At 40.6% G+C, this 24,373-nt stretch overlaps 1 protein-coding gene across 1 annotated transcript; it reads right to left on the bottom strand.

Moving 5' to 3' along the window:
- Positions 1-190: 190 nt before the first annotated feature.
- Positions 191-22,429, bottom strand: C1D (C1D nuclear receptor corepressor). Its single transcript, XM_048842725.2, has 5 exons — positions 22,104-22,429; positions 7,231-7,377; positions 5,445-5,511; positions 4,925-4,980; positions 191-2,279 (listed from the first exon to the last, which is right to left on the bottom strand). Exons 2-5 carry the CDS (start codon positions 7,375-7,377, stop codon positions 2,103-2,105), a joined length of 447 nt encoding a protein of 148 aa, XP_048698682.1. The 5' UTR covers positions 22,104-22,429; the 3' UTR covers positions 191-2,102.
- Between the last annotated feature and the right edge of the window lie 1,944 nt (positions 22,430-24,373).

Genomic DNA, 24,373 nt, shown 5'->3' with positions numbered 1-24,373 from the left:
TCCTTATTTTGGCCCTGATCCAGCAAACAAACATTCATGCACCTTTAACACACAACTCATGTGAGTGGCCCCATGGACAATTGATGAGACTACTTGTGGCAGTAAAGTTATGCCTGCGAATGACCATTTGGAGGAGGAAAATCCTTTGTTAGAACAGTAGCAATTATTCCAGAAATCAGCGTAAAAGATATTTACATATTTAATTAGGCTTGTTTATTCTTCATCATAACATTCACAGAGCCATTTTCTAAACATACAAAACTAATAACATTTGTGCTTAATAAACACAACTGGAATGCATCCAAAGAAGTAATTTGTAGCTCACGAAAGCTTAAGCTCAAATGAATTTGTTAGTCTCTAAGGTGCCACAAGTCCTCCTTTTCTTTTTGAGAACACAGACTAACACGGCTGCTACTCTGACAACTGGACAGTTTATCAAAACATTTCCCTTTAAAAACAGATTTCTGAATGGTCAACGGAGATATAGCTTTAGTTACAACATCTCACTCTAATCAGTCTAGACTATATGTAAGCACATGGTGGTGTAATTCTTCAGGATAACTATGAGAACAATAACTTTCCATATCACATCCAATAGCTTTCAATTATGTGTAACGGAGAAATTCAGTGTATCTTGCTCATTCACATTAACAGGTGAGAGACCTAATGTAAATTACAGGTGAATCACAGATTGTTAGGATTGGTTCAGTGAGCCCAATTCACCATTGCACTGTACCTTGCATTGTCATTTACACTGGTGAAAAGCAATTGTAAAATGCTACCCATTCCGATTTGACAGAATTTTACACTCACTTTGCCCCAGTTCGAGGCCCCAATCCTGCAATTTACAACGTACGGGCAGACTCCTGTGTGCCCAAGAAGCCCCCACTGAAGTCAAAGGACTCTGTGCAGGAATGCCTCTAATGCCAGTACATTGTAAATTGCAAGATTGAGGTCTTAATTATACAAGGTGCAGGGAAACAGTATATTTAACCCAGTATGTCTGATACTGGGTTCTCCATTTGCAAGCAGGTAGTGACACTTCACTTATATTCATCCCATCCCCGATGTCAGCACTTCCACCCTTCAAATCAGAGCACGCCTAATCACAGGCATTTACCCCCGACCCCCAACACAGCTATCCTATAACAGCAGACCTTCTCCGCCAAAAAAACCCAAAATTTGTACTATTCATTTGTGAGCTTGCAGTGTACGGAAACATGAACTAACAGGTTCTCCTGAACAAATTCCCAACAGATTAAGAATGCATACGCTCCTACAAGGAGTACAAATTAATCAAGGCATATATAAAACAGGGTATTTGCCCAGTATTTCAATACTTTTTACCGTACTAGAGAATACTTTTCACACTCAGCATCAAAGGGAATAGCAAAACGTGACCGCGCTTCCCACCATTCCCAAAGTGAATCCCTGCTAACCTGTCCATCTTGCAGTGCCAGCACTAAGCTCTCATCCATACTTAAAGGCCATGGAAACATTAAAAGCCCATAAACAGCACTTAATTCAAGTTGAGAGATTGAAAAAGAGGCATCATGTATATTTAATATAAGCAATACAAAGGATAGTATGCTCTACGAATTTAGCATTACATACACAGGTGTACTTGAAAACCAGTGGCTCCTACATAAACAATTCACACAGACTAGATGTCCATCACTTGTGACTGGCTGAATATTCGGATATTAAATTTAGCAATAACTAAGAAAATACAGTTTCAGCCAGTCAAAAATTACCCCCCAAAATTATTAGAATGAGAAGCAAATCATGAAATAGCATATTATTACAAAGAGTTGGCAAAAATGATTAGTTCGTTCTCATTAAAGAGCCAAGCTTTCAAGCTAATCTCCAAGGACCAACTTTCACTTTCAGATATACATGTGTATATACAGGTGAGAACTCAGCAGAAGCTGTGCAACGTGACCCTACAGTTTAGATCTTTGCTAAAGATATATTCACCAAATTGTTGTTTTACTTCATCAGTTATGTGATGCAAAACATATACAAAACACAATTTAAAAAATAATTTTCTAGTTATCTCCCTACCTGATAAACAAAAATAAAACCAAAGGGAAAATAAAAAACTAGTTCATTTTTCTCTTTTTTGCCTTAGCAGAAGTTTTCACTTTAGGATTATTTTCAGGTGTTGGTTCCCATAATGCATTTCTTACAAATCTTGCTGCAGCTCCTTTATCCAGTTTGGACGCCATTTTCTTGTCTGTTATTTCTTTGACTCTGTTCATGTACGTTCTTATTCTCTCCTGCAAGATATTAAATAAAAAGCACACCCGATATTATTCTGTGAAGACATGTACTATTAAAATAGAGATCAGTGAGAACAAAGCATACAGAACATGATGCATTCCATAATATACAGCCAAATACAATATTTCATCTCTGTTCAAACTCTAGTGGATTCTTTGCAAACTCAAGACTGCCCTTTTAGCAGATTTTCTGCAACACATGGTAATTGTACCAATAAGCATATGCGGCCATTAGTAGTACAACTTCAAACATCTTTATATATCTAGGCATCGGTATGGTCCTCATTCCTGTAATATTTTGTCTAATGCTATTACAACCTTGGGACCTACTCTTCCAATCCTTAAAAAGGTCATATACCCACTGAAGTCAATAAGAATTTTGCCCAAGTAAAGCCTGCAAAATTAAGCCATATGTGCATTATATAAATATAAAATATATATCTCCAAAATTTTAATCTACCCAACCAAAACCAAGAAAGCATGACTTTTTTTTTTTAAAAAGAAACTCTTGATTATTCTGGGATGAGTATTTTATACAAACACACACAGGAAGGATGGTCCTGTGGGACTCAGATCTAGTTCAACTGGAGGAGGGATACCTCAGTGGTTTGAGCATTGGCCTGCTAAACCCAGGGTTGCGAGTTCAATCCTTCAGGGGGCCATTTAGGCATCTGGGGCAAAAATTGGGGATTGCTCCTGCTTTGATCAGGGGGTTGGACTAGATGACCGCCTGGGGTCCCTTCCAACCCTGATATTCTATGAATTGTCAGCTCTCCCACAGCCATCCCATGAGACCTTAGACAAATAGTTAATGAACAGCCATTATGTAGCACTTTACATATTCCCTGAATTATATACAATAAATAAAATATATACCTTTTGCATACACAGATAATACATATATTAACATGCAGCATGTTTGTCATATACATGCATTGCCAACATTTTCTACCTTGGATCTCTAAAGTCCTTTACCTGTTTTTCAAGAATGATCAGAACCCACATCTCAAACTGATCTCTGAAAATGTTGGCCAATGTTCCCATGTAAAAGGTGTAGTTTTAACTCGTTAAGCTTTACAGGGTATGAATTTATGGTACGCTGTAATATTTCTGTAGTATGACTGAGATAGCTAATCAGAACAGATAGCAACCCGACACATATTAGCAAAGCAAAAAAGGAGTTGACAGAAACATCGCAACAAGGTGACAGAAAAAATTAACTCTGACAGCTGGAAGGAGAGTTTCATTTATATAATTTGAAACCCCAAGTATTACCTATAGGTACATGTTGAGCAGAGTTCTAAAAACAAAACAGTGGGAAAGTAACTGTTTCTGATTGCCCTTTCCACATGAGTGATAAGATAACGTTACTCTTGGATGAAAGAAACATTTATTCATTCACATTGTTACTTGTAAAAAGAAACTGGATGAGAAACTAGAAGATAATCTACTTTCAACTAAAACCATCAGCAATTGTCAAGTAAATACTTGCTTTAGATTTGTATGCTGTATATTTTTAAAGAATAGATTAAAATAGTGCAATGCTTTTGTACCAATATAGTGTAAGAAGGAGCAGAAACAATCACCATGAAAAGTTAACAATCCAATTTTTGTTCCATGATCCACTACAGACTGCAAAATCCAAATTATAAATAGAACACGTTCTTTTGATATTCAGAGTAGTTTTCTGTATTCTTCAGTCATAAGCACTATTACCTTGATTATGTAGAATTACCTTTGTGCATTTACTAATATATATAAGTAAAATATATTCATACAACACCGATCTATTATTATTATTTACATAAGCACTTCTAATGGGCATAATTATTTCTATTTTTAATCTTAGTATTAGTATAATATTTCTATTATTTTCTTCAAACTAAATGATTTGATTTTTGAAGTCAGCAGAATTTCCAAGATAGCAGATCTTATATACTGTACTCATGTATCTAAATGGAATATAAAGACAAACCTAAAAGATTTATTATAGGTTGTAAATATGTCACTAATGCAGAATTACTGGACAGTACACATACAACTGATGCCAAAAAAGCTTTTAGCTTTGTTGCTGAACTGGATTCTTTACTGCTGAGAAAATGAATTAATGGAGGAACTGGAAAAAGGGGGGGCATCTTTCCCGTCTTTGCTAGTAAATCAACCACACTATTCTTTTAGTCACACAAAAGTCAGAAAAGGCAGCCTCACAGATTAACATGATTCCAAGTATTTATAGGGAAAAAACACCATACTGGAAACTATAAATTACTATTAGACATGTAACATTTTTCTGTTCAACAGATACAGTGAAAAGCTGGTCTGCTCAGAATCCAATTCTCAAACAAAAGGTGGGGGAAAAGGGAAGGTAGGATGACACTCTTTATATTATTCTGCTTTTCTAATTTTACCAGACTTGACAACTTTGCTTTCCACAGATGACACTGTTTTGAACTAAAAATATCATGACTTTCGTAATTTGGAGAGCTAAGCATCTTATATCAACAGTTATACAATGCCATGCATACACTACACCAGTGCGTGGAGACTGAACTTACATACATTTAAAAATGTAGATTTAAAATTAATAAGTACTTGCCCTAGGCAAATCTGATTTTGCAATGCATTTTATATGGGAATCTTACCAGCTCTTGTTTCACTGGATGTTCCTTGGGATTGATCCCTTGAGTGGCCAGGTATACTGCAAGAAGAAAATGTGTTTTGTTGAACTTAAGGGCAGGAATCATTAAGGTCCCAATCCTGCAGCTGACAATACACAAATGAGTTGATGTGTCCACATGTGATCGTTTGCAGGATTGGAGCCTACCTGCTCTGTTCAAATATCTATATTTAAAAATATTCTAATCAAGTACTCCAGTACCAATCTAATATGGTTAGCCAAAAAGGACAGAAGAGGCTGCCAAAAAACCCCAACATCCTCATTTACATATCTGTTGCTAGTCTATGTAATTAACAACTTTAATTTAATTTAGAATTTCAGCATCACTTACCCTGATTGAAGGACAATAGCAAACTTGGGTTCTTAGATATTTAACTACAGAATTTGATTATTTAAAATTTGCAGCCATCCAAAAAAAAAAAAAAAAGTTAAAATGGCCACCATAAACTCTGCTTCCTCTTATCACCCTCCTCCAGCATACTTACCCCAAAACATTGAATTTAACGTGTATGCAGAAACCAAATCCAATTTTGCTTGTTCAAGAGGGTCCAACTTAAAAAACAAACAAATGTGATCATTTGCTTCTGCACTGTTTTTAACAAAGATGTATAGTAGCTTTCAGTAATATACACAGTATAATTCCATACAGATATATTTGTGACCAAGAACCAATGGTACATGGTTTTGCAATCAATTGTCCTTAAATATGCTGTTAATACAGGTAATTTAGCTACCAGGAGAACTTTTATCATAAAACTAGAGATGGGAAATATTTTTCAGGGGCTTGCCTACACACAAGAACTGTACTGCTTTAAATTTACTGGGACAGTTAAAGTAATACAGTGTGTTTTACCAGGATGGCTTATTCCCATGAGGGAAGGGGAATAAGCTATATTGGTATAAAGCACCTTTATACTGATATAACTAAGGACTGTACTGATTTAATTTCGGTAGAGAAATTCACACCCACAACGGAAATAGTTACATCAGACAAAAAACTGTGTGTAGACCATGCCTAAGTCATCAAAGTCTCTCTCTGCAGGATTGTTCCCCGCTGTATATTTACTGACTTTTTATCCAGTCTAACATTAAATGCAACAGGCTAATAAAAGGTGATGGAGCTGGTTGCTGAGAAGTACTGAGCACCTGCTACGCCGACCTCTCAGGATAAAGATCACATTTCATCACCAGGATTTTTCTCAAAACAACTCTCCCTAACCCCAAAATAAAACTGTACAGAAATTCAGAATGCAACAAAAAATTACTGAAATCCATTTAAAGTTATAATAGAAGGTTAGTATGCCACAGACAATTAACAACCTTGAACACTGTACACATTAGATGATGTGTTCTAGGCATGTTGGAACACTTTAGGCTGTACATCAAAGGAAGAAGAAATGGGTAATGAGATTTTTTTTTTTTGACTGTCAAAGTCAATTTATTGTTTTAATCCTACAGGATTTCCAGGAACTCTGATAACATCATACAGACCACCAGCTCTAACATGGATACTGTCAAAAGACTGGTGTTGTCAGGACTGATTTCTTCATAATTTATTCATGTTAGGAATCCTTAATGGATGAACAAGTTCCCTTACATATGAGCTTTTTTGCCTCAAAGAAAGAAATTACAAATTCAGTTTTAAATGTTAAAAATATATAGCTGCTTGTATGAAGTCCTCTGACAGTACACCTTGCACTGAAGCTACATGCAGAAAAAGATATGTTCTACAGACTCCCTTAGATCTGCTCTTAATAGTGCTGGAAGGGATAGAATAGTGGACTACGCATCAAGTTCTGTACTCCTTGGAACCAAAAGTTCAAATCCCAGAGTCAACTCATTCTTCCTAAATATATATATCTCAATAATAAATTGAGAACAACAAAGTTTACTGTGTGAAGGTCTTTCACATAAAACTATGGAAAAATAGCTCCTCTTTGTACTCTTGGGGGACAGTACTATGGCCTTTTTCATAGGGGTGGGGATAAGCCCTCACATCCTTGGCCTAAATGACCCTACTGACCCACTACTGTGTGCTAGTTGGCTAATGCACTTGCTACATTTCAGTGTTATTTTATAAGTATATAGATTGTGAAGCACTTTGAAATGAGAAGTGTTCTATAAATGTGAAAAGATTTATTTAAATACTAGGTCTCTGGGGCAGGGACTGTCCGTTATTTGATTGGGTTCCTACGTGCTACTGTAATAAAAATTAACAATAAAACAATAAATAATAATAATAAAGGTTGCTGCTGGGGGGTTGTTCTTTACCTTTTCAAGAAGCTCACTCCTAGAAACAGACATCATAGTCTTCAGCATGTCACCTACAGAACCAAGAGACTTTTCAAATGCTGACAGATAATCATGAATTTCATGTGGGTATTCTTCCCCACTATTATCTTCCTCTGCCATCTCCATCTACAAAGAAACAATTACCATTTTCACCAAATATTATGGGGTAGCAGGATTGTATTTTAAAATATGCGGAGGGGGGGGAGTGAATTCATGAAATATTCGATTAACAGGTGTGTAGCCAATTAGTTCACTGCAGAAGTAATGTCAACAGTTATACAGCTAATCATATGGCAGTTTCAAGTATCTGCTCTAAATGCAATACAGCATGAAGGCCCATCATGAACATCACTATTTTAATATCAGATCTTTACACCACACCAAATATTTGACTCCATGGTCCTGTAGCAATAATGTAAAGAAATATTTGCCGGTTTGAAAAAAAAAAAAAAAGGTACCCTATTAATCATTTTGTAGGTAGAGTGTAAAAAGCTATAACAACATCATCCCTTTCCTACACAGCTGCTGCTGCATCAACTATTTTGCAGAAGGAAAGCAGGAGCGTCCCATGTAGCTGCAGTTCCTTTACATGTGGGCCCTCTGTGGCATTTTTGCTCTCGCCTGCTCAGCACAGAAGTAGGGGGAGCACGGAGACCCATGGAATTATTACTAAAGCTGGTCAGAAAATTTTAGTCCAGTTTTTCCTCAGAAAAAGCTATTTTGACTAAACTGAATTTTTTCACGAAACTGTATCATTTTCAACAAAATTTCCTGAAAAAGAAAAACTGAAGGAAAAAAATTTGAATTTTGGAAATTTTGTATTTTGGAAAATTTTGAAGTTTTATTTATTTATTTTTATAGGAGTAATGCATAGCATGTAAGATTTGAAGTCAAATTCCAAAATCCCAAATCAAAATTTTGTAGTTTTCCAAAACAATTTTTTTCGACACAAATTAAAAAAAAAAAAAATTGTTCTCTTTCCAATTTGGAATGAAAAATTTTGAAATGTCAAAATTTCCCACCAAATAGAAATTCCAAGTTTTGACCAGCTGTAATCATTACTGAAACCATGTTTTCACAAGACAAATTCTTCATGAACAAGTGTTCCAATGCATTAGGCCCAGATAAGCTTGTCTGTGTACCTGAATTCAGCCCCCTTGTGTACATGCATTATGAGAGTCTTTAATTACATGATCACATATTTTTTCCACAGCACCCCTGCCTCATTCAGTTCACAGAATGGACGGTGCTCACGTAATGAGCAGTTACTCAATGTTTTGTTTTCTGCTCAGTGTTTTCAATGCGTGGTTCGATCCCTTACTGCACACTATTCAAACCCTTCTCTGAATATACAATTATTAATTTCCTCTTGGTTTTTTCTGTCACTCTCATCACTCTAGTATCCAAGCACTTCAAAATATTTATTCATGTATTTTCACAACACCTGTGAGATGAGAGGTATTATTACAGATGGGGACTTAGGCACACAGAGATTAAGGTCAAAGGTTTCACTAATTTTGGATGCCAAATCTGAGATGCCCAGGACCTCATTTTTTTAGAGTTCTTATTAGACCTCAAGGGCTCAAGTTAGGCACCCAAAAAATGAGGAACACACAATTAGGAGCTGTGAAACCTGAAACTGTGAGCAAGGCTGCTTTAAGTGACTTGCTTAGCATCATACAGGAACTCTGACTCAGGCAGGGATAGAATCCAATTCTGCAGGTCAGCATTCAACTGTGTTAACCATGACACCATCTTTTCTCTTCCTTCAATCTCCTGCCTCATTCATTACACACCTTTCAACTGGAAGAGGCAGGCAATTTCCTTCACTACACAACCCTGAGTCATCCCCAGAGCAACTTTCTAACAAGCTGTTGCCTTGTTCTACCTTAAAAGGACGTCAGACTGACATTCTGAAGGATTGTGTCCTCGACCCATAGGGTTCTGTTTTGCAAGAACTTGGCAGTACACTGTGCCCCTGTTGTATTAGGGACATGATTAGGCACTAAGACTTTGTTTGCTTGTTTTTTAAAGACCTGTGAACGACCAAAGTTTTGTCGTTCACCTGCCCGTGTAGACAAACAAACAAAAAACCACGCACCCCACCCTCCCACCCTGGAAAGACAAAAGTTTTGTCAAGGAAAAGCTCTGGTATGAACAGCGCTTTGTCAGCAGGAGCACTCTCCTGCCGACAACGCTAATACCGCTCATTGGGGGGGAAGTTTTTTGGCGGCAGGAGAGCTTTCTCCTGCTGACAAACAGCGGCTACGCTGCCCACCTTTTAGTGGCACGGCTGTAGCGGCATAGCTGTGTTGCTAAAAGCTGCATTGTGTCGACAAAACCAAAATTTCTACCATTAATTCCTCTCTGGTGATAGCTGGGATTACCAACTGACATACTGTGGAACCCTGAAGTTTGTCCTAGGCTAGGGATCTCCTCACTGGCTTCTGAGGCAGCTCAGCCACTGTCAGGGAAAGAGTCTCTTTGCTGCTTCCACATTTGCATATAGGTCTGTACTTGAAACTAGGTGTCCTGGAAATAGTAATGGAGTAGTAGAAATAAAGATTATCAGGGGAATAAAGTAACACCACAAAATGGAATCAGCAATTATAAACAAGTGATAGAGTCAGGCAAACAAGATAAGACGAGGATTTTTTGTTGGGTGGGGTGGGGGGGGTTAAGGAAGAGAGAAATATTTTAGAAAAACTCTTTTTTACATTTTGAAAATGGTACTGGCCACATAAGTTTGAGAAGCTGTATTTTGTAAGAGTAATCAATGAACAACCCACAAAGCCAGCAGAAAAGCCAAGATAACAGCAAACAGCTGTGAAGTCCCTGGAGTTTGTTTTAGAGGAAAGATTTGATCTTTCCCTTTTCCTGGCAAGAGTGTGGTTTATGAGAGAGAGGTTTCTTTTTATTCATTAAGTCCTGCTGGGTTCACATGGGAGGAAGATTGGGGTGGTAGTCTACTCAAATTCTATCCACAATTCCAGTTACTGTAGCAGTATGTTTCTGCTAAAATGATCAACCGTGAAATAGTTAACAAAGCTAACACTGGAACTGTCATCTGCAGTCTTCAGAATTATAACCCCATTGAGATGAATGATAGCCATTCACACCTCTCAGGTCTGCATCAGATCACATTTTACATATTGAGCTAACCCTAAAATGTTCGAGCCCCCCAAGGTATGATACCACATGTTTACAGGGCATTTCAGTCAACTGCCAGGCTCCTGGGAGAGAACAGAGCTGCATGCACAGGATGTTGTTCACAGAAAGGCAAAGTATCAAATACTTGTATGCAGTACAATTTTATATTTGTGTGTGTTTATTTTGTCATGGCATCTCCTAATTAAATAAAGTTATAGAACATGTTGACAACCAGCAAAGGAAGAGGAGATTATTCACCCTGTGCAGTAACTGTGGTTCTTTGAGATGTGTTCCCCTGTGACTGCTCCACTTCAGCTATGCATGTGTCTCAAGCCCTGATTGGAGGTTTACTTTTAGCAGAGTCCATTTGGCCGCATATGAGCTGTATACAACCCTCGTGTTGCGTGCAGAGCACCTATAGAGCTGTGCAGGCAAACTGCCCTCAGCTCCTTGTCTACCAAAATGTCCATCAAAGAACCATCCAAAGCAGAGGGAAAGTAGGGTAGGTGGTGGAGCACCCAGAGCGAGTCACATCTCAAAGAACAACAGGTACTGCACAAGGTGAGTAACTTTCTTTTCATCTTTGAGTAGTCGCTATGGGACTCCACTTCAGGCGATTCCTGAGCAGTTCCCTACAGCTTCAGAATTGAGTCCAAGACTGAAGACTGTACACATGTACCAACGCATAGCGTTTAGAAATATATGCACTGCAGCCCATGTAGCAACTCCACATATCTTAGACACTGGAATGTTCTTGAGTAACACTCTAGAAGTTGCCTGTGATCTGACAGAGTGCTGTTATCCTTTGGGAAGGTAGAACACCAGCTGCATTGTAGCAAGCAACAACATACCCAAAGATCCACCCAAAGATCCACCTTGAAAGTGTCCATGGAGAGACTGTGAACTCCTGGGATCTTTCTGCAATGGAGAAAAACAGTCTAGGTGATTTCTGAAATTGCTTGGTCATAGCTAGATAAAAGGCCAGTACCTGTCTCCCATCTAAAGTATGAAACGAGGTCTCATGTTGAGATTTATGTGGTTTAGTAACAAATACCGGTACATGGATGGTCTGGTTGAGAGGAAAATCCAAACGCACTTCACGTAAGAATTTAGGGTGTGGCCACAAAGAGACCTTGTCCTTAAAAAAAATACCATAAATGGAGTGTGGGGGGGGGGGTCAGTCATCAAGGCCCCAGTCTCCCCAATCCTGTGGGCTGACGTGATAGCTACTAGAAAAGCCATCTTCATAGAGAAGTGAAACAAGGAGCAGGTTGCCATAGGTTCAAACAGAAGTTCCATGAGGTATCTGGCACCAGGCTGAGATCCCAAGAAAGAGTAAGACCCTAAACCTGGGGGTAGAGGTTCCCTAAATCCCTATTAAATCTTGAGACACAGGGTGAGCAAATACAGAAAATCCTTCTAGTGGGGAACAAAATGCTGATCTCGTGGCCAGATAAACCTTAATAGAGATAACTGATAACTTTGATTTCTTCAAATCCAGCAGGTAATCCAAGATGGCTGAGAGCAAAGATGATTCAGGCACAAGGTACTGACAGTGATACCAGTGGTTGAACCTTTTCCATTTCTGAACATAAGTAATTTGCGTTTACTTCCTTCTACTGTTTAGTAATATCTGTTATACTCCTATTGAGCAGTGGATTCTAATCCCCTGAACCATCTAGGAACCATGTTCAGAGGCAGAGGATCCTAGTTTGGAGTGAAGCATGCGACCTGCATCCTGGGAGGAGAGATGTGGAAGGTCAGAAGACTAAATGCCCATTGGACGCATAGGTGAAGCGGGTAAGGATACGAAGTCTGTCTCAGCCAGGTCAGTACTCTAAGGATAATTCTGGACTTGTCCTATTTGATCTTGTTCATCGCTCTTAGTATGAGCAGTGTTGGAAGGAATGCATAGAGAAGGCCCGTTGTCCAAAGAAAGGGAACGGCATATCCCAAAGAGTGGAGACCTAGGCCTCCTCTTGAGCAGAATAGGGGGAACTTCTTGTTGCTGAATGTGGTGAATAGGCCCACTTGTGGAAGTCCACTTTTAGAATATTCCTTGAAGAATTTGAGTCCAATTCCAATTCATAGTCATGGAAAAAGTGCATGCTGAGCATATCGGCTGTGACGTTCTGGTCTCCAGGAAGGTACACATCTGAGATCTGCATCTGAAGACTAAATTCACTTATTGATGAAGGTAAACAGCTACTACCTTTAGAATCTTTGAGAATATCCTTGGGGATGAAGAGAGACTGAAGGGAAGGACTCAGTAATGAAAATGATCCCGACTCATGATAAAACGTACAATTGTTTTTTCCCCTGTGCGGGGGATGTACCTCTAATATGAACATAGGCATCTTGTAGGTTGACAGCCGAAACCCAATCTGCTGCCTCTAGAGAAGGAATTACAGCTACCAGAGTCACCATCCTGAATTTCTGAGACTTTATAAATTTGTTCAGTCATCTCAAATCTAAGATCGGTCTCCACCCGCTGTCCTTCTTTGGCATGAGAAAATACTTTTGTAAAACCCTTTCCCACCGAGGAGATGGGACCATCTCTCACTCCTAGGTGAAGGAGAGTGTGCACTTCTTGACTCAGTGTAGTCTCATAAGAGAGGTCCCTAAAGAGGAACTCGTAAGGAAGATAGGAGAGAGCATGGGATGTAAAGTGGATGTTGTAGCCCAATGTTATAACCTCCTTGACCCACCTGTCTGTGGCAACATGATGGCAACCCTACTGGAAATGGGAAAGGTTGTCTCCAAAAGTGGGAAGGTGAGCAAAAGATAGCAGCCTGCAAGCTAGAGGTGAGGAAGGTACTGAACCCTCAACCAACCCATCCAAACTGTTGTTTTGATGACGACTGCATCCTCTCTGAAGGAGTGTGAGAAGCTCTCTTCCTCTGGAATCTTTGTCTCTTTCCAGCGGTTTTGGTGGTTCTGTGAAATCCAAAGAACTGGGCAGGGTGCAATCTCTGGACAGTCTGAGATGTGCTAACTCTCCTTGTTTGTACGAGTATATGTACCCAGAGACCTTCTCAACAGGCTCTGGAGTCCCTCAGTATGTGTAGGGACTCATCCATAGTCCCTGAGAAGAGCTTCTGACCATCAAATGAGAGGTCCTCAACAGTATTCTGAAACTCTCTCAGAAACCCCGAGAGCTGGAACTGTGACACGCTACACAACAACCGCAGTGAAGATGGATATGGGGAGGTGTCCAGCGCATTGAATGAGACTTGGAGAGAGATTCTGGCTTATAACTGAACCTTTATGATGATCTGAAAGAGTTCTCTATGCTCCTGTGGAAGATGTTCAATAAAGGGCTGCAAACTTGTAATTCATGAAGTCATACTTGGCCACGATCACCTGACAGTTTGTGATCTGAAATTGGAGGGTCACAAACGAGTAAGCCTTGTGAGTCTTTAACTTCTTCAAAAGGCACACAAAGGGTGTCAGACACCCTCTTCACAAGGTCCTAGAATTGGCAAATATCATCAGCCATCAATGGCGATGGATGCATGACTGCCTTATCTGGAAACAAAGATGAAATAGGAGTTTGAGGGGTGGCCTCCTTACCCGCCCTAGTCTCCTGTTCTTCAAAGATCTCCTCATGTTGGGGATTTGCTAGAGGGGACCGTGTAGCTCTAGCCTCTTGGTGCAATGGAGCCAGAGGTCTGACAAATTGCTCCTGATACACCACCCAAACATCCCAGCATGGCCATTTTTTTTGGGGGGGGGGGGTCCCATATGGCAGAGTGGGTGGTACCCAGGACTGATCCAGCCATTCCTGTAGTAGACAAATATCCTTGTCAAAGTAGGGGTTCCTGTACCTATGTGAAGGTGAACCTCATACTGATAAAGAGGAGACTGACTGAATGCCTCCTTCATCTGCCTCAATATCCTCCAAAGGGGTGGCCCCAGTAGACAAAGGCAGAGAATCTTGTACTCCCAGGAAGCAGTGGTAATCCAGAGACTAGTGTTTTGGTACTGAGAGTCATTTGGTACTCACAAGCAGTCGGGATTCCAGCTCATCTAAAACTGACAAGTCCCTGGAGTAGCAGAATTCCTGCGGTACCGAGTGGGTTGGTATCAATGTAACAGTTGAGGTGGATGGCACTGTCAATCTGGAATACGCAGGCAATGGGGCCAAAGGCGTCTGGTGCTTCGATTTTGCCAGTACCAACAGTGCTGAATGAGAAGGCACCAATGGTAAGTGTGGTGTAGATGGGGCTGTTCTAAAGAGAGCGTATATGTCCTAGGCCTCCCTTCATAGATAGTACTGTGGGGGCCTGCTGGAGCCGTGCTTCAGAGAAACACTCTGGGATCTCCCGACCCCACTGGTACCAAAGGAAGAGTCCTTTGCCCTCACAGTACTAAGTCAAGAATTTGAGGTCTCTGATACTGTAGACTTAGCAGGCGACCACAGCCTTTTGGAAGTTGGCTCCTTCTGGTGAGAGACCGAGCACCTCTCCTTTGGAGTTTTCCCTGAGCCCTACCAAGTCTTCCCCCTCTTAGGGGAGACATTGGCTGAGGTCAAAGGCATGCTGGACCTGTCCAGAGACAGATGTACAGGGGCGGGGGGGGAGAGGGGGCATTCTATTGCTGATTAAAATTGGCTAGGATCACATGATTGCAGTTGCCATCGGTAAAATACCTCTATTAAATGAGCATAGATGCATACTTTTCCATACCCCGATCTGGACCAAAAGAACAGAAGACAGAAAAACGGAAAAGAAAGGGAGAAGAGAGATAGACAAAACGTATTTTTTTGCTAACTCTGGTATCCCACATACCAAGAATGAAGTTACTAATGATTTAGTTGACCTTGCATGCAGTTTCCCCATCTGTGCGACATGACAATGAAAATTAACCACACATTAGAACAAAGCTGAATATTAACACCTACAGAGTACCCTCCACTGACAGGAGAAGCGTGCTCCCCCTCCTCAGCATGGGAATGGATTTGTTGAACTTGCATGTTTTCTGTTTGTTGCAACAGGAACTTCCAAGTTCCTACTCCTGCTGTTTGGGGACCTCTCTCTTTTCACTATACTGTTATTTCAGTGAAACTAATCTCTGCACAGGATATGTTACAGTGCTAGCACAGGCCAACAGTAAGGCAGCAGGTAGCTTAAATGGTTTTGATAACATTAAATACAAAAGAAAAAACTAACACTACTTTAGAAAACATGCATCTTCACAAAATTAGTTTGGTTTTTTTGGATGGGGAGCTGGGGGGTTAGGGGTCTTGGCCAAAATCAACATGCAGGCTGCACGTTCACACCTACAGGATAGAGGATGCCGAAGGGGAAATAGGACTACATAGATGACTCCATATATCTAGGGGCAATCCTGTCCTCCTCAATCCTTAAATTTCAGTTATTAAACCACAAACACAATTACCTCCAAGTTCAAAATAAACTTATCACAGACTTGATTTGTTCCTATCCTGGATTTTTGCTGTATAGGTTTGTCTGTTGGATTTGCCAACTTTCAATCAGTTTTTTTGTTTGTTAGTAAAGCACAGCAATCCCATTTTTCCAAAACATTGCAGGGCCAGTAAAACATTCAGTTAAATGAGAATCTGGATAGTTTGGAGAATAAACTATTGGGTAAGCAATTCCTAAGAAGAATTCAGGGTAGGGAGGAGAATAAGACAGCATTTCAGGCAAATGGGTTTGGATAAATGGGGCTGTAATATTGCTGGAAGGGTAACTTGTGGCTGATAATACTTTATCATTATACCACCTTTAATCTCAATAGAATTCAAGGCACCAAAAAATCCAACAGTGAGTATAGCCACTTCTGAGATAGAGGAAAGTTTGCATCCCACACATAGTACTCAGCACAGTAAAGAGGAGTATTTTGGCTAAAGACACAGAGGCAAACTATTATTCATGAAAAATGTGACATTAGTGCTTTAATGTCAACATACAGTAGATGGGATCCTGGCTTTTAAATCTCAGTTGAAAGGCTGCCCTGCAGTAATTAACCCAACATGCTGATATGAGCAAATGTAGCTGAAAAAGCCCTCCCATTCTCCAAATACATTTAATCACAAAACTGAGCCATAGTAACAAAGAAGGTGTTATAATACTTAAGCTGATAATCAAAAACGCATTAAAATGCATTTGCCTGATGATGATTCTCATTTATTCAAAAATACCAATGCAGATATAGGAACTCCAACAGGTATATGCTGCTTGATCTCCAGACGAATATAGAATATATGCATATCAAGGAACACATTTATTCTTCAGGAGAAGTTGAGGAAAACATAAGGGGCCACACAGAAGGAGGGACAGAGAAGATTTCGTCATCTGAAGATCACGCAGAAAAAGAAGTGGATCACAATCAGCAACCATTTGCTGAAGTTTAAAATGGTACCAAACATTAGTTTTCTATATTAAATTATCTATTGACCTGTGATTTAATTGTATTATAAAGGGAGTTAAAATTAGATGATTCTGTAAATAATTTAACTAATACTAATTTATATGCAGGCAATGTTATGATTCTCCTGGGGAGCAAATATAACTTTGTACACACTGTTTTTAAAATGAATTGAAGCTCAGGTGACAGACATAAAAAAGTAAAGGGGGGGGGTGGAGAGAGATACAAACAGATGTAAGATGTAACAAAAACTAAGTCATGATGTGAGAGAGGGAAAAAATTCTAATCAGGCATCAGGTACTATTACTTAAGATACAGCATGCAACTTCAGCTCTTATTAATGGAAGTTACATACATAATTCAAAGGAGGGGGGAATCAAACTTTCAAAATAAAAAAATCAATTTTTTATTTAAAGCATATTTTTAATGTAAATTAAATAGGTTGTCATAATTTCTAATTTAATTTTAAATAGGTTAATTTTTAAAAATTAACCTACCATACGGCCTAAACTTACAATCTATTGAAGTAATTTAAACTAAATAAAAAATATTCAAACAATACATATTTGCTGCCCAAAGTCTTAAAGAGTGTCAAGCCACTGAACTAGTGGAAATCACTGGCTAAGCTCCTGGAACCAGAGTCTACTGAAGTGTTAAACCAGCTTTTGACAGCAGTAGCTTCTTCTGCAGATGCAGAGAGAATACTTCCTTCAATTCAGTTTATTCAACTAGTTCATTTTAATGACAAGTTAATTCAAAGTTGAAAAAACAATCTGGAGTTGAAAAAGCATGAAATATTTTTATTCATAGACCGGAAAAGGAAAACAATGAGGTGTGAGGATGAAATTTACTAGTTCCAAAATCTTGAAGCATATGGTGACCAGAAACACTTATTTCAATTCATTAACTATACATAATACTTCATTTGTTTAATAAATCAGTTAGTTTTAAATGCAAACATGTTTTGATAAACTTACTTTTTTTTCCTTGTGTGTCCAGCACATACGGTATTTTTAACTAATAAAAATATTTTGTAATTCAATTAAAAATGAACAAAAAAGGCATTTTCAATTTCCTTTCTTACTCATGACGTAAATCATGAATAAAATAATCACCTAGTTAATAAGAAATGAATGTCACCATTTTCTAACAAAAAATTTAAACATTAAGAATCAAAATAAATATATGTGAAACGACATAATTGCTTAAATGTGTATACGTATAGCTCAGGGGTCGGCAACCTTTGGCACTCGGCCCATCAGGGTAAAGCCGCTGGCGGGTCGGTCCAGTTTGTTTATCTACCGCGTACGCAGGCACGGAGCCCCGCACCTCCCACTGTCCGCCGTTCCCGGCCAATGGGAGCTGCGGGAAGCAGCACTAATATAGCTTATCTGCCTAGTTAGCAAAAAGAAGTACAATATTTAGTGTGAAGGTTGTATTTAGCTGCAAATCAACATGTTTGAATGGTCTCCAACCAATGAAATTAACTTTTCTTTAGGAAAATAATTAAAAAGTACAAATGCAAAACACGATTAAAATTGATGCTTTAAATCAAGGTTTCGTGCTTGCTCATTTAATCTTGATTAAAATTGGTGATTTAAAACATTTTGAATTAAATCAATCCATCCTTGTTCAAAGCTGAAATACTGAACATTTCCACCCAACATTACATGAAAAAAAAAAAAAAAAAGAAATTCAGAAGTTTACACTTTTTGTCGCCTATTCTTTGCTGAATTAAAACCACAGATTTAGGCTGAAAAGAGTGTGTAATTGGATTCTATGTAACAGTCAAACAGAAAAGAAAAAATTCTTTACTCTGCTGCTTCAATATTTTAGTATATTTCACTGTTCACTTCAATATTTATCTATATTTCTAAGCGCTACCAGCTTTGGTGTTAGCCATTTCCACTACCTTCTCAAATGAGATTTCACTTTCGCCAAATAAATTCCCTAACAAATGGAGGATTAACCTCCCTACGAGTCAAATATTTAATAAAACATGGCTATGTAAAAAGCTTAGCAGGTTGAACAATTATTTCAAATTTGAGTATAATTTTAATACCTACATAATATCATGCATAACATCTGGTTTGAAACGTAGATCTGATCATGCAGAATGTCCCCTACTTTGAGTGTAAACTCCTGGGGGGAGAGACTATCTTTTTCCTATGTGTGTATACAGTATCTAATACAATGAGGCCCATAACGAGGACTCCTAGACACTACTGTAATATAAAATCAAACAACAATCATTGCTGCTGGCTGTTAATAGCTCATTGTCACTGTGTCCACAAATGTTTTGCTCCTAATCCCCGTCAGACCAGCAGAGAAAACATGATAGAGCTGGAAAGCACATTCAAAAGTGGTATGTTGTGAGTACCAGCATAGCACTTTTCAGCTTTTGCAGAGCCTCCACAAACCAGAGACCCTTTCTGAGAGAATGACTTCCATCACAATAATAATTAAATCATCACAAAATACAGTATTTCCACAAATTTGCCTGTCCTCATCTCCTTAAGAATATCCCCCAAAAGCTACAATGGCTCCTGACTCATTTTTTGCAAATTTGGGCAATAGATAAATGATCATTTTTCATCACTGCATTCAGAGCTCTGACCTGATTAGCAGCCCAGCATATATAATGAATGTGTATGGGGGTGGGAGGGATGTGAGAAAACCTGGATCTATGCAGGAAATAGCCCGACTTGATTATGTAAAGAGTTGTCACTTTGGATGGGCTAGCACCAGCAGGAGAGTGAATTTGTGTGGGGGGGTGGAGGGTGAGAAAACCTGGATTTGTGCTGGAAATGGCCCACCTGTTGATCACTTTAGATAAGCTATTACCAGCAGGACAGTGGGGTGGGAGGAGGTATTGTTTCATATTCTCTGTGTGTATATAAAGTCTGCTGCAGTTTCCACGGTATACATCTGATGAAGTGAGCTGTAGCTCACGAAAGCTCATGCTCAAATAAATTGGTTAGTCTCTAAGGTGCCACAAGTACTCCTTTTCTTTTTGCGAATACAGACTAACACGGCTGTTCCTCTGAAACCTGTCATAATGAATACTGTACTTCCAAAAAGAAAAAGGAGCACTTGTGGCACCTTAGAGACTAACAATTTTATATTGCTCAAATAAATTTGTTAGTCTCTAAGGTGCCACAAGTGCTCCTGTACTTCCAAAAGAGCTCATGGTCAGCAAGATCCTGCTGATGCCAAGGAGATAGAAGCTGCTGCAAACTTTTGGCACAAAGTAGTAAAATGTAAGGATGTCTTTCAAACTAAGTTCAAACTGTTGAAGATTTTTATCTTGTGGTTGACACAATGCATAACAAAAAAAAGCATGTCTAAACTTGGCTTGACAGCCCACAGTCATTGCTGCACCATCTACATTCAATACAGCTCTTCAACCTGATTCCCATGACCCTTAAAACTGTTTTTATTCCTTGTGTGACATCATTACCTGTCCTAGATTCCACATGTTGTGCTCTGTTTGCTTACATAATAGGTTTTCCCTCCTGGACAAATCTGACATACGCTGACTCTTGCTCAGCTACAGACCTGTCAGTGGATCCATCAGCAATCACAGCGATAGCTTTCTTTATGCACATCTGGAATGCTCCCTAAAGAGCATTTGCATTTTAGAGAACAATCTAGTTACAAGAGCTTCTTGTGCACAAAATGACATTTCCTGCTTCCACATAGGTATATGGGAACACAGAGCTTCTCAGCAGTCTCTCCTTGGAGTCTGTTTTTGAAGTTTTTTTGTTGAAGAATTGCCACGTTTAGGTCTGTAATCGAGTCACCAAAGAGATTAAAGTGTTCTCCAACTGGTTTTTGACTCCAACGGGAGAGAATGCTGAATTGGAATTAATTTGCAAACTGGATACAATTAACTTAGGCTTGAATAAAGACTGGGAGTGGATGTGTCATTACACAAAGTAAAACTGAAAGCTTATGCTCAAATAAATTTGTTGGTCTCTAAGGTCCCACAAGTACTCCTTTTCTTATTTCCCCCCTACTGTCCTTGTAAACTGCTAGAAATGGCCCACCTTGACTATCACTACAAAAGGTCCCCCCGGCTAATAGCTCACCTTTCCTGATCACTCTTATTACAGTCTATACGGTAACACCCATTGTTTCATGTTCTCTGTGTATATAAAATCTCCCCACTATATTTTCCACTGTATGCATCCAATAAAGTGAGCTGTAGCTAACGAAAGCTTATACTCTAATAAATTTGTTAGTCTCTAAGGTGCCACAAGTACTCCTTTTCTTTTTATGGATACAGACTAACATGGCTGCTACTCTGAAACAAGTTACAAAGTGTGTGACCCCCCGAGTTTTATATACTCTTATACCCTCTCCTATTTGTCACATTTCTAAGGTAAGCAATCCCAACCTTCTCTTTCATCTGAGTTTTTCCATACCCTTCATCATTCTCATTGTCCTTCTCTGAACCTCCTTTTCTAGTTTTGCAATATCCTTTTTGAAATAGGGCAACTAGTACTACCCACAGAATTCCAAATCAGGCCACATCCCATTGATTTATATAAAATAATTGTAATATTCTTTGCATTATTCACCATCCTATTCTTTATGCATCCTAACACTGTGAGCACTTTTGACTGCAACTGCACATTGGGCAGAAGCCTTCATTTCACATGAGCAGCAAAACAGTCCTGCATGTGCAGGAAACGAATTCTAAACATCTTACAAGCCCTGAAAAGAGGAACACCTTTACGAGAAAGCTATGCATGCTTTCTGCAAAGTACCCCCAAACAGGTCGCCTTTTGGATATACCACTTGTGGACTCTGGTAAGCACACTTATACCTAAGTTTCTCATAATCCCGAGCACACTCTTCTGTGCTACATATTTCATGTTTTCTTGACCAAGGGTCTGCAGTACTATAGTATCCAGCCTCTTTGCTGATTCAGACCGATTTTATTTTTTAACCCCAAAAGTGTTCATTAAAAAAAATAACGAACCAAGACTACGTTCTCTCCATACACGCATGTTTAAAACCGCGTGCAAACTGAGGACTGATTTGCCAATTAAACTGCTTCCCCCTAACACCAGCAGCTAATTTTGCAATTCAACACTGTAACAAGGTATGAGCATTTTTCTGTCTGGCTCTCGAAGCGCGTCTGACCGCAGCAGGAGCTAGTCTAACTGTAATCCATTCTCCTCGGGAGCCGACTCGTGCTCAGCTGGCAAGCTGAAGTAGTGCGCTCCTTTCGCGTCCAGGGATAATGAATACTAACGCTAATAACGGCCTCTGAGCTACGCGTGGCCCATACTTGCCAGCCTTACGTTCTCTCCTGAACGCCAGTCAAGTGGTGTCTCGCAGGGATGACTGGGGAGCGTCCAAGGCGCCAAACGGTGCTACGCTGGGCTTGTACGGAAAATAAAACGGTGACCGGCAGGGCGCTGTGGTCGGGGGGGGGGGGGGGGGGAATGCTGTGGGGCTCAGGCCAGAAGGGGAACCCTGGAGACCGGCCGGAACACGGGCGCAGGTGGATGACGCCACAGAAAGGCGCGGGCAGAGCTCCGCGGCGGTTATGGACACACAACACGCTGTCCGGGGACAGGGTGCTGGGGGGTGATTCCACCCTGAGTGGCTGGGCGAGAGGCCAATGGAAGTTCCGCTGTTGGGGCGTGACCTATCTGGAAAGTGATGAGGCTTCGGGAGCCAGAGCCAATCCGAGGAAGCTAGCTTTATGGGGCGGGGTCAAGGTGACGCGAGCTAATCCGGAAAGGGAGATAGAGAAGGGGCGGGGCCTTGCGGGTGTGGGTGCAGCGTCCGCTAGTCAGGAGGTGAATAAGAGCGAGCCTTGGGCCTCTCTGGCCAATCATAATCGGAGAGGGCGGGGCTTGGTCCCATGCTGGTGGAGGGGTGTACCGCAACCGTGACCGAGGCGGAGTGCGGCCCGTGCGTTGGGGGTTCTTGGCCTGACCTACGTGGCGCAGGCGCAGTGCAGTCATGAGCCTGAGGCCGCGCCCGCTGGGCAAGGGGCTGAGGCGGGGGCGACGCGAGTGCTGATGGAAATGCCGGGGGGGGGGGTCTCTCAGAGACAGCGAGAGGGGTTTTATCCCTGGCCAGGGCAGGGACCTGAGCACAAGAAAGTGCCCCCCAGCTGTTAGAGGGGTGTCACCACTCGGCTTACACAGACAGCCCCCATGTACAAGGGGGCCTTGGAGGGACTCCCCCCAATCTCCCTCCCCCCGCCCAGCACAGAGGGGCCTGAGAGGGTCTCCTCTTTATCCCATACAGAGGGGCCTGAAGGGGTCTCCCCGGGACTCCCCCGCCCCACACCGAAGGGCCTGAAAGGGACTCCTCCCACACAGGGAGGGGGTGATTGCGAGGGCACCCCTCACAGATCAGGAGGAGGAGGGACTAGCTCACATATGCAGAGGGTGTTTGTGGGTGTGCCTCCCACAACATATGGTGAGCTTTAGCATTGCTAAGCTGAGCCATTTGAAAATCATGGATCAGGCCACCTCCAAAGGGATTGACTTTAAAAATAAAATTGTTTAGAATAAATACAATTTGGGATCCTTAATTGGCTGCTTATTTTGGAGCCTCCAAGCTAATTCATCCTCTTTGGGCAGGACCAATATGATGCCATCTTTAATTGCCTGACCAGTAAATTAAAGAAGTATGGATTGGATGAATAGACTATAAGGTGGCTAGAAAGCTGGCTAGATTGTCAGGCCCAACAGGTAGTGATCAATGGCTCAATGTCTATAGTTGGCAGCTGGTATCAAGCGGAGTGCTCCTCGGGCCGGTTTTGTTCAACATCTTAATTATCTGGGTGATGGGATGGATTGCACCCTCAGCAAGTTTGAAGATGACACTAAGCTGGGGGGAGAGGTAGATACGCTTGAGGGTAGGGATAGAGTCCAGAGTGACCTAGACAAATTGGAGGATTGGGCCAAAAGAAATCTGATGAGGTTCAACAAGGACAGGTGCAGAATCCTGCACTTAGGACTGAAGAATCCCATGCACTTCTACAGGCTGGGGAAAAGGACCTGGGGATTACAGTAGATGAAAAGCTGGATATGAGTCAACAGTGTGCCCTTGTTGTCAGGAAGGCTAGCAGCATATTGGGCTGCATTAGTAGGAGCATTGCCAGCAGTTCGAGGGAAGTGATTATTCCCCTCTGTTAGGGACTGGTGAGGCCACATCTGGAGTATTGCGTCCAGTTTTGGGCCTGCCACTAAAGAATGGATGTGGATAAACTGGAGAGAGTCCAGCGGAGGGCAATGAAAATGATTAGGGAACCGGGGCACATGACTTATGAGGAAAGAAAAGGAGTACTTGTGGCACCTTAGAGACTAACCAATTTATTTGAGCATAAGCTTTTGTGAGCTACAGCTCACTTCATCGGATGCATACTGTGGAAAGTGTAGAAGAAAGTGTATGATAATCAGGGTGGGCCATTTCCAGCACAAATCCAGGGTTTAACAAGAACGTCGGGGGGGGGGAGGAAAAAACAAGGGGAAATAGTCTTCAAATCCAGACTTCAGCAAGAGACTGTTGAATTGGAATTCATTTGCAAATTGGATACAATTAATTTAGG

Source organism: Caretta caretta, chromosome 3 (assembly GCF_965140235.1).
Source record: "Caretta caretta isolate rCarCar2 chromosome 3, rCarCar1.hap1, whole genome shotgun sequence".
In the NCBI taxonomy this organism is placed as follows: Eukaryota; Metazoa; Chordata; order Testudines; family Cheloniidae; genus Caretta; species Caretta caretta.
This window is presented reverse-complemented; position numbering and strand designations above follow the sequence as displayed.

Bases quoted from the DNA above. Each gene is read 5' to 3' on its own strand.
- C1D (XM_048842725.2), bottom strand. From the start codon at position 7,377: ATGGAGATGGCAGAGGAAGATAATAGTGGGGAAGAATACCCACATGAA. The intron at 5,512-7,230 runs GTAAAGAACAAC...TTGTTTTTTAAG, and splicing joins GGAGTGAGCTTCTTGAAAAG to TTGGACCCTCTTGAACAAGC. The intron at 4,981-5,444 runs GTAAGTATGCTG...TTCTTCTTGCAG, and splicing joins GTTAAATTCAATGTTTTGGG to TATACCTGGCCACTCAAGGG.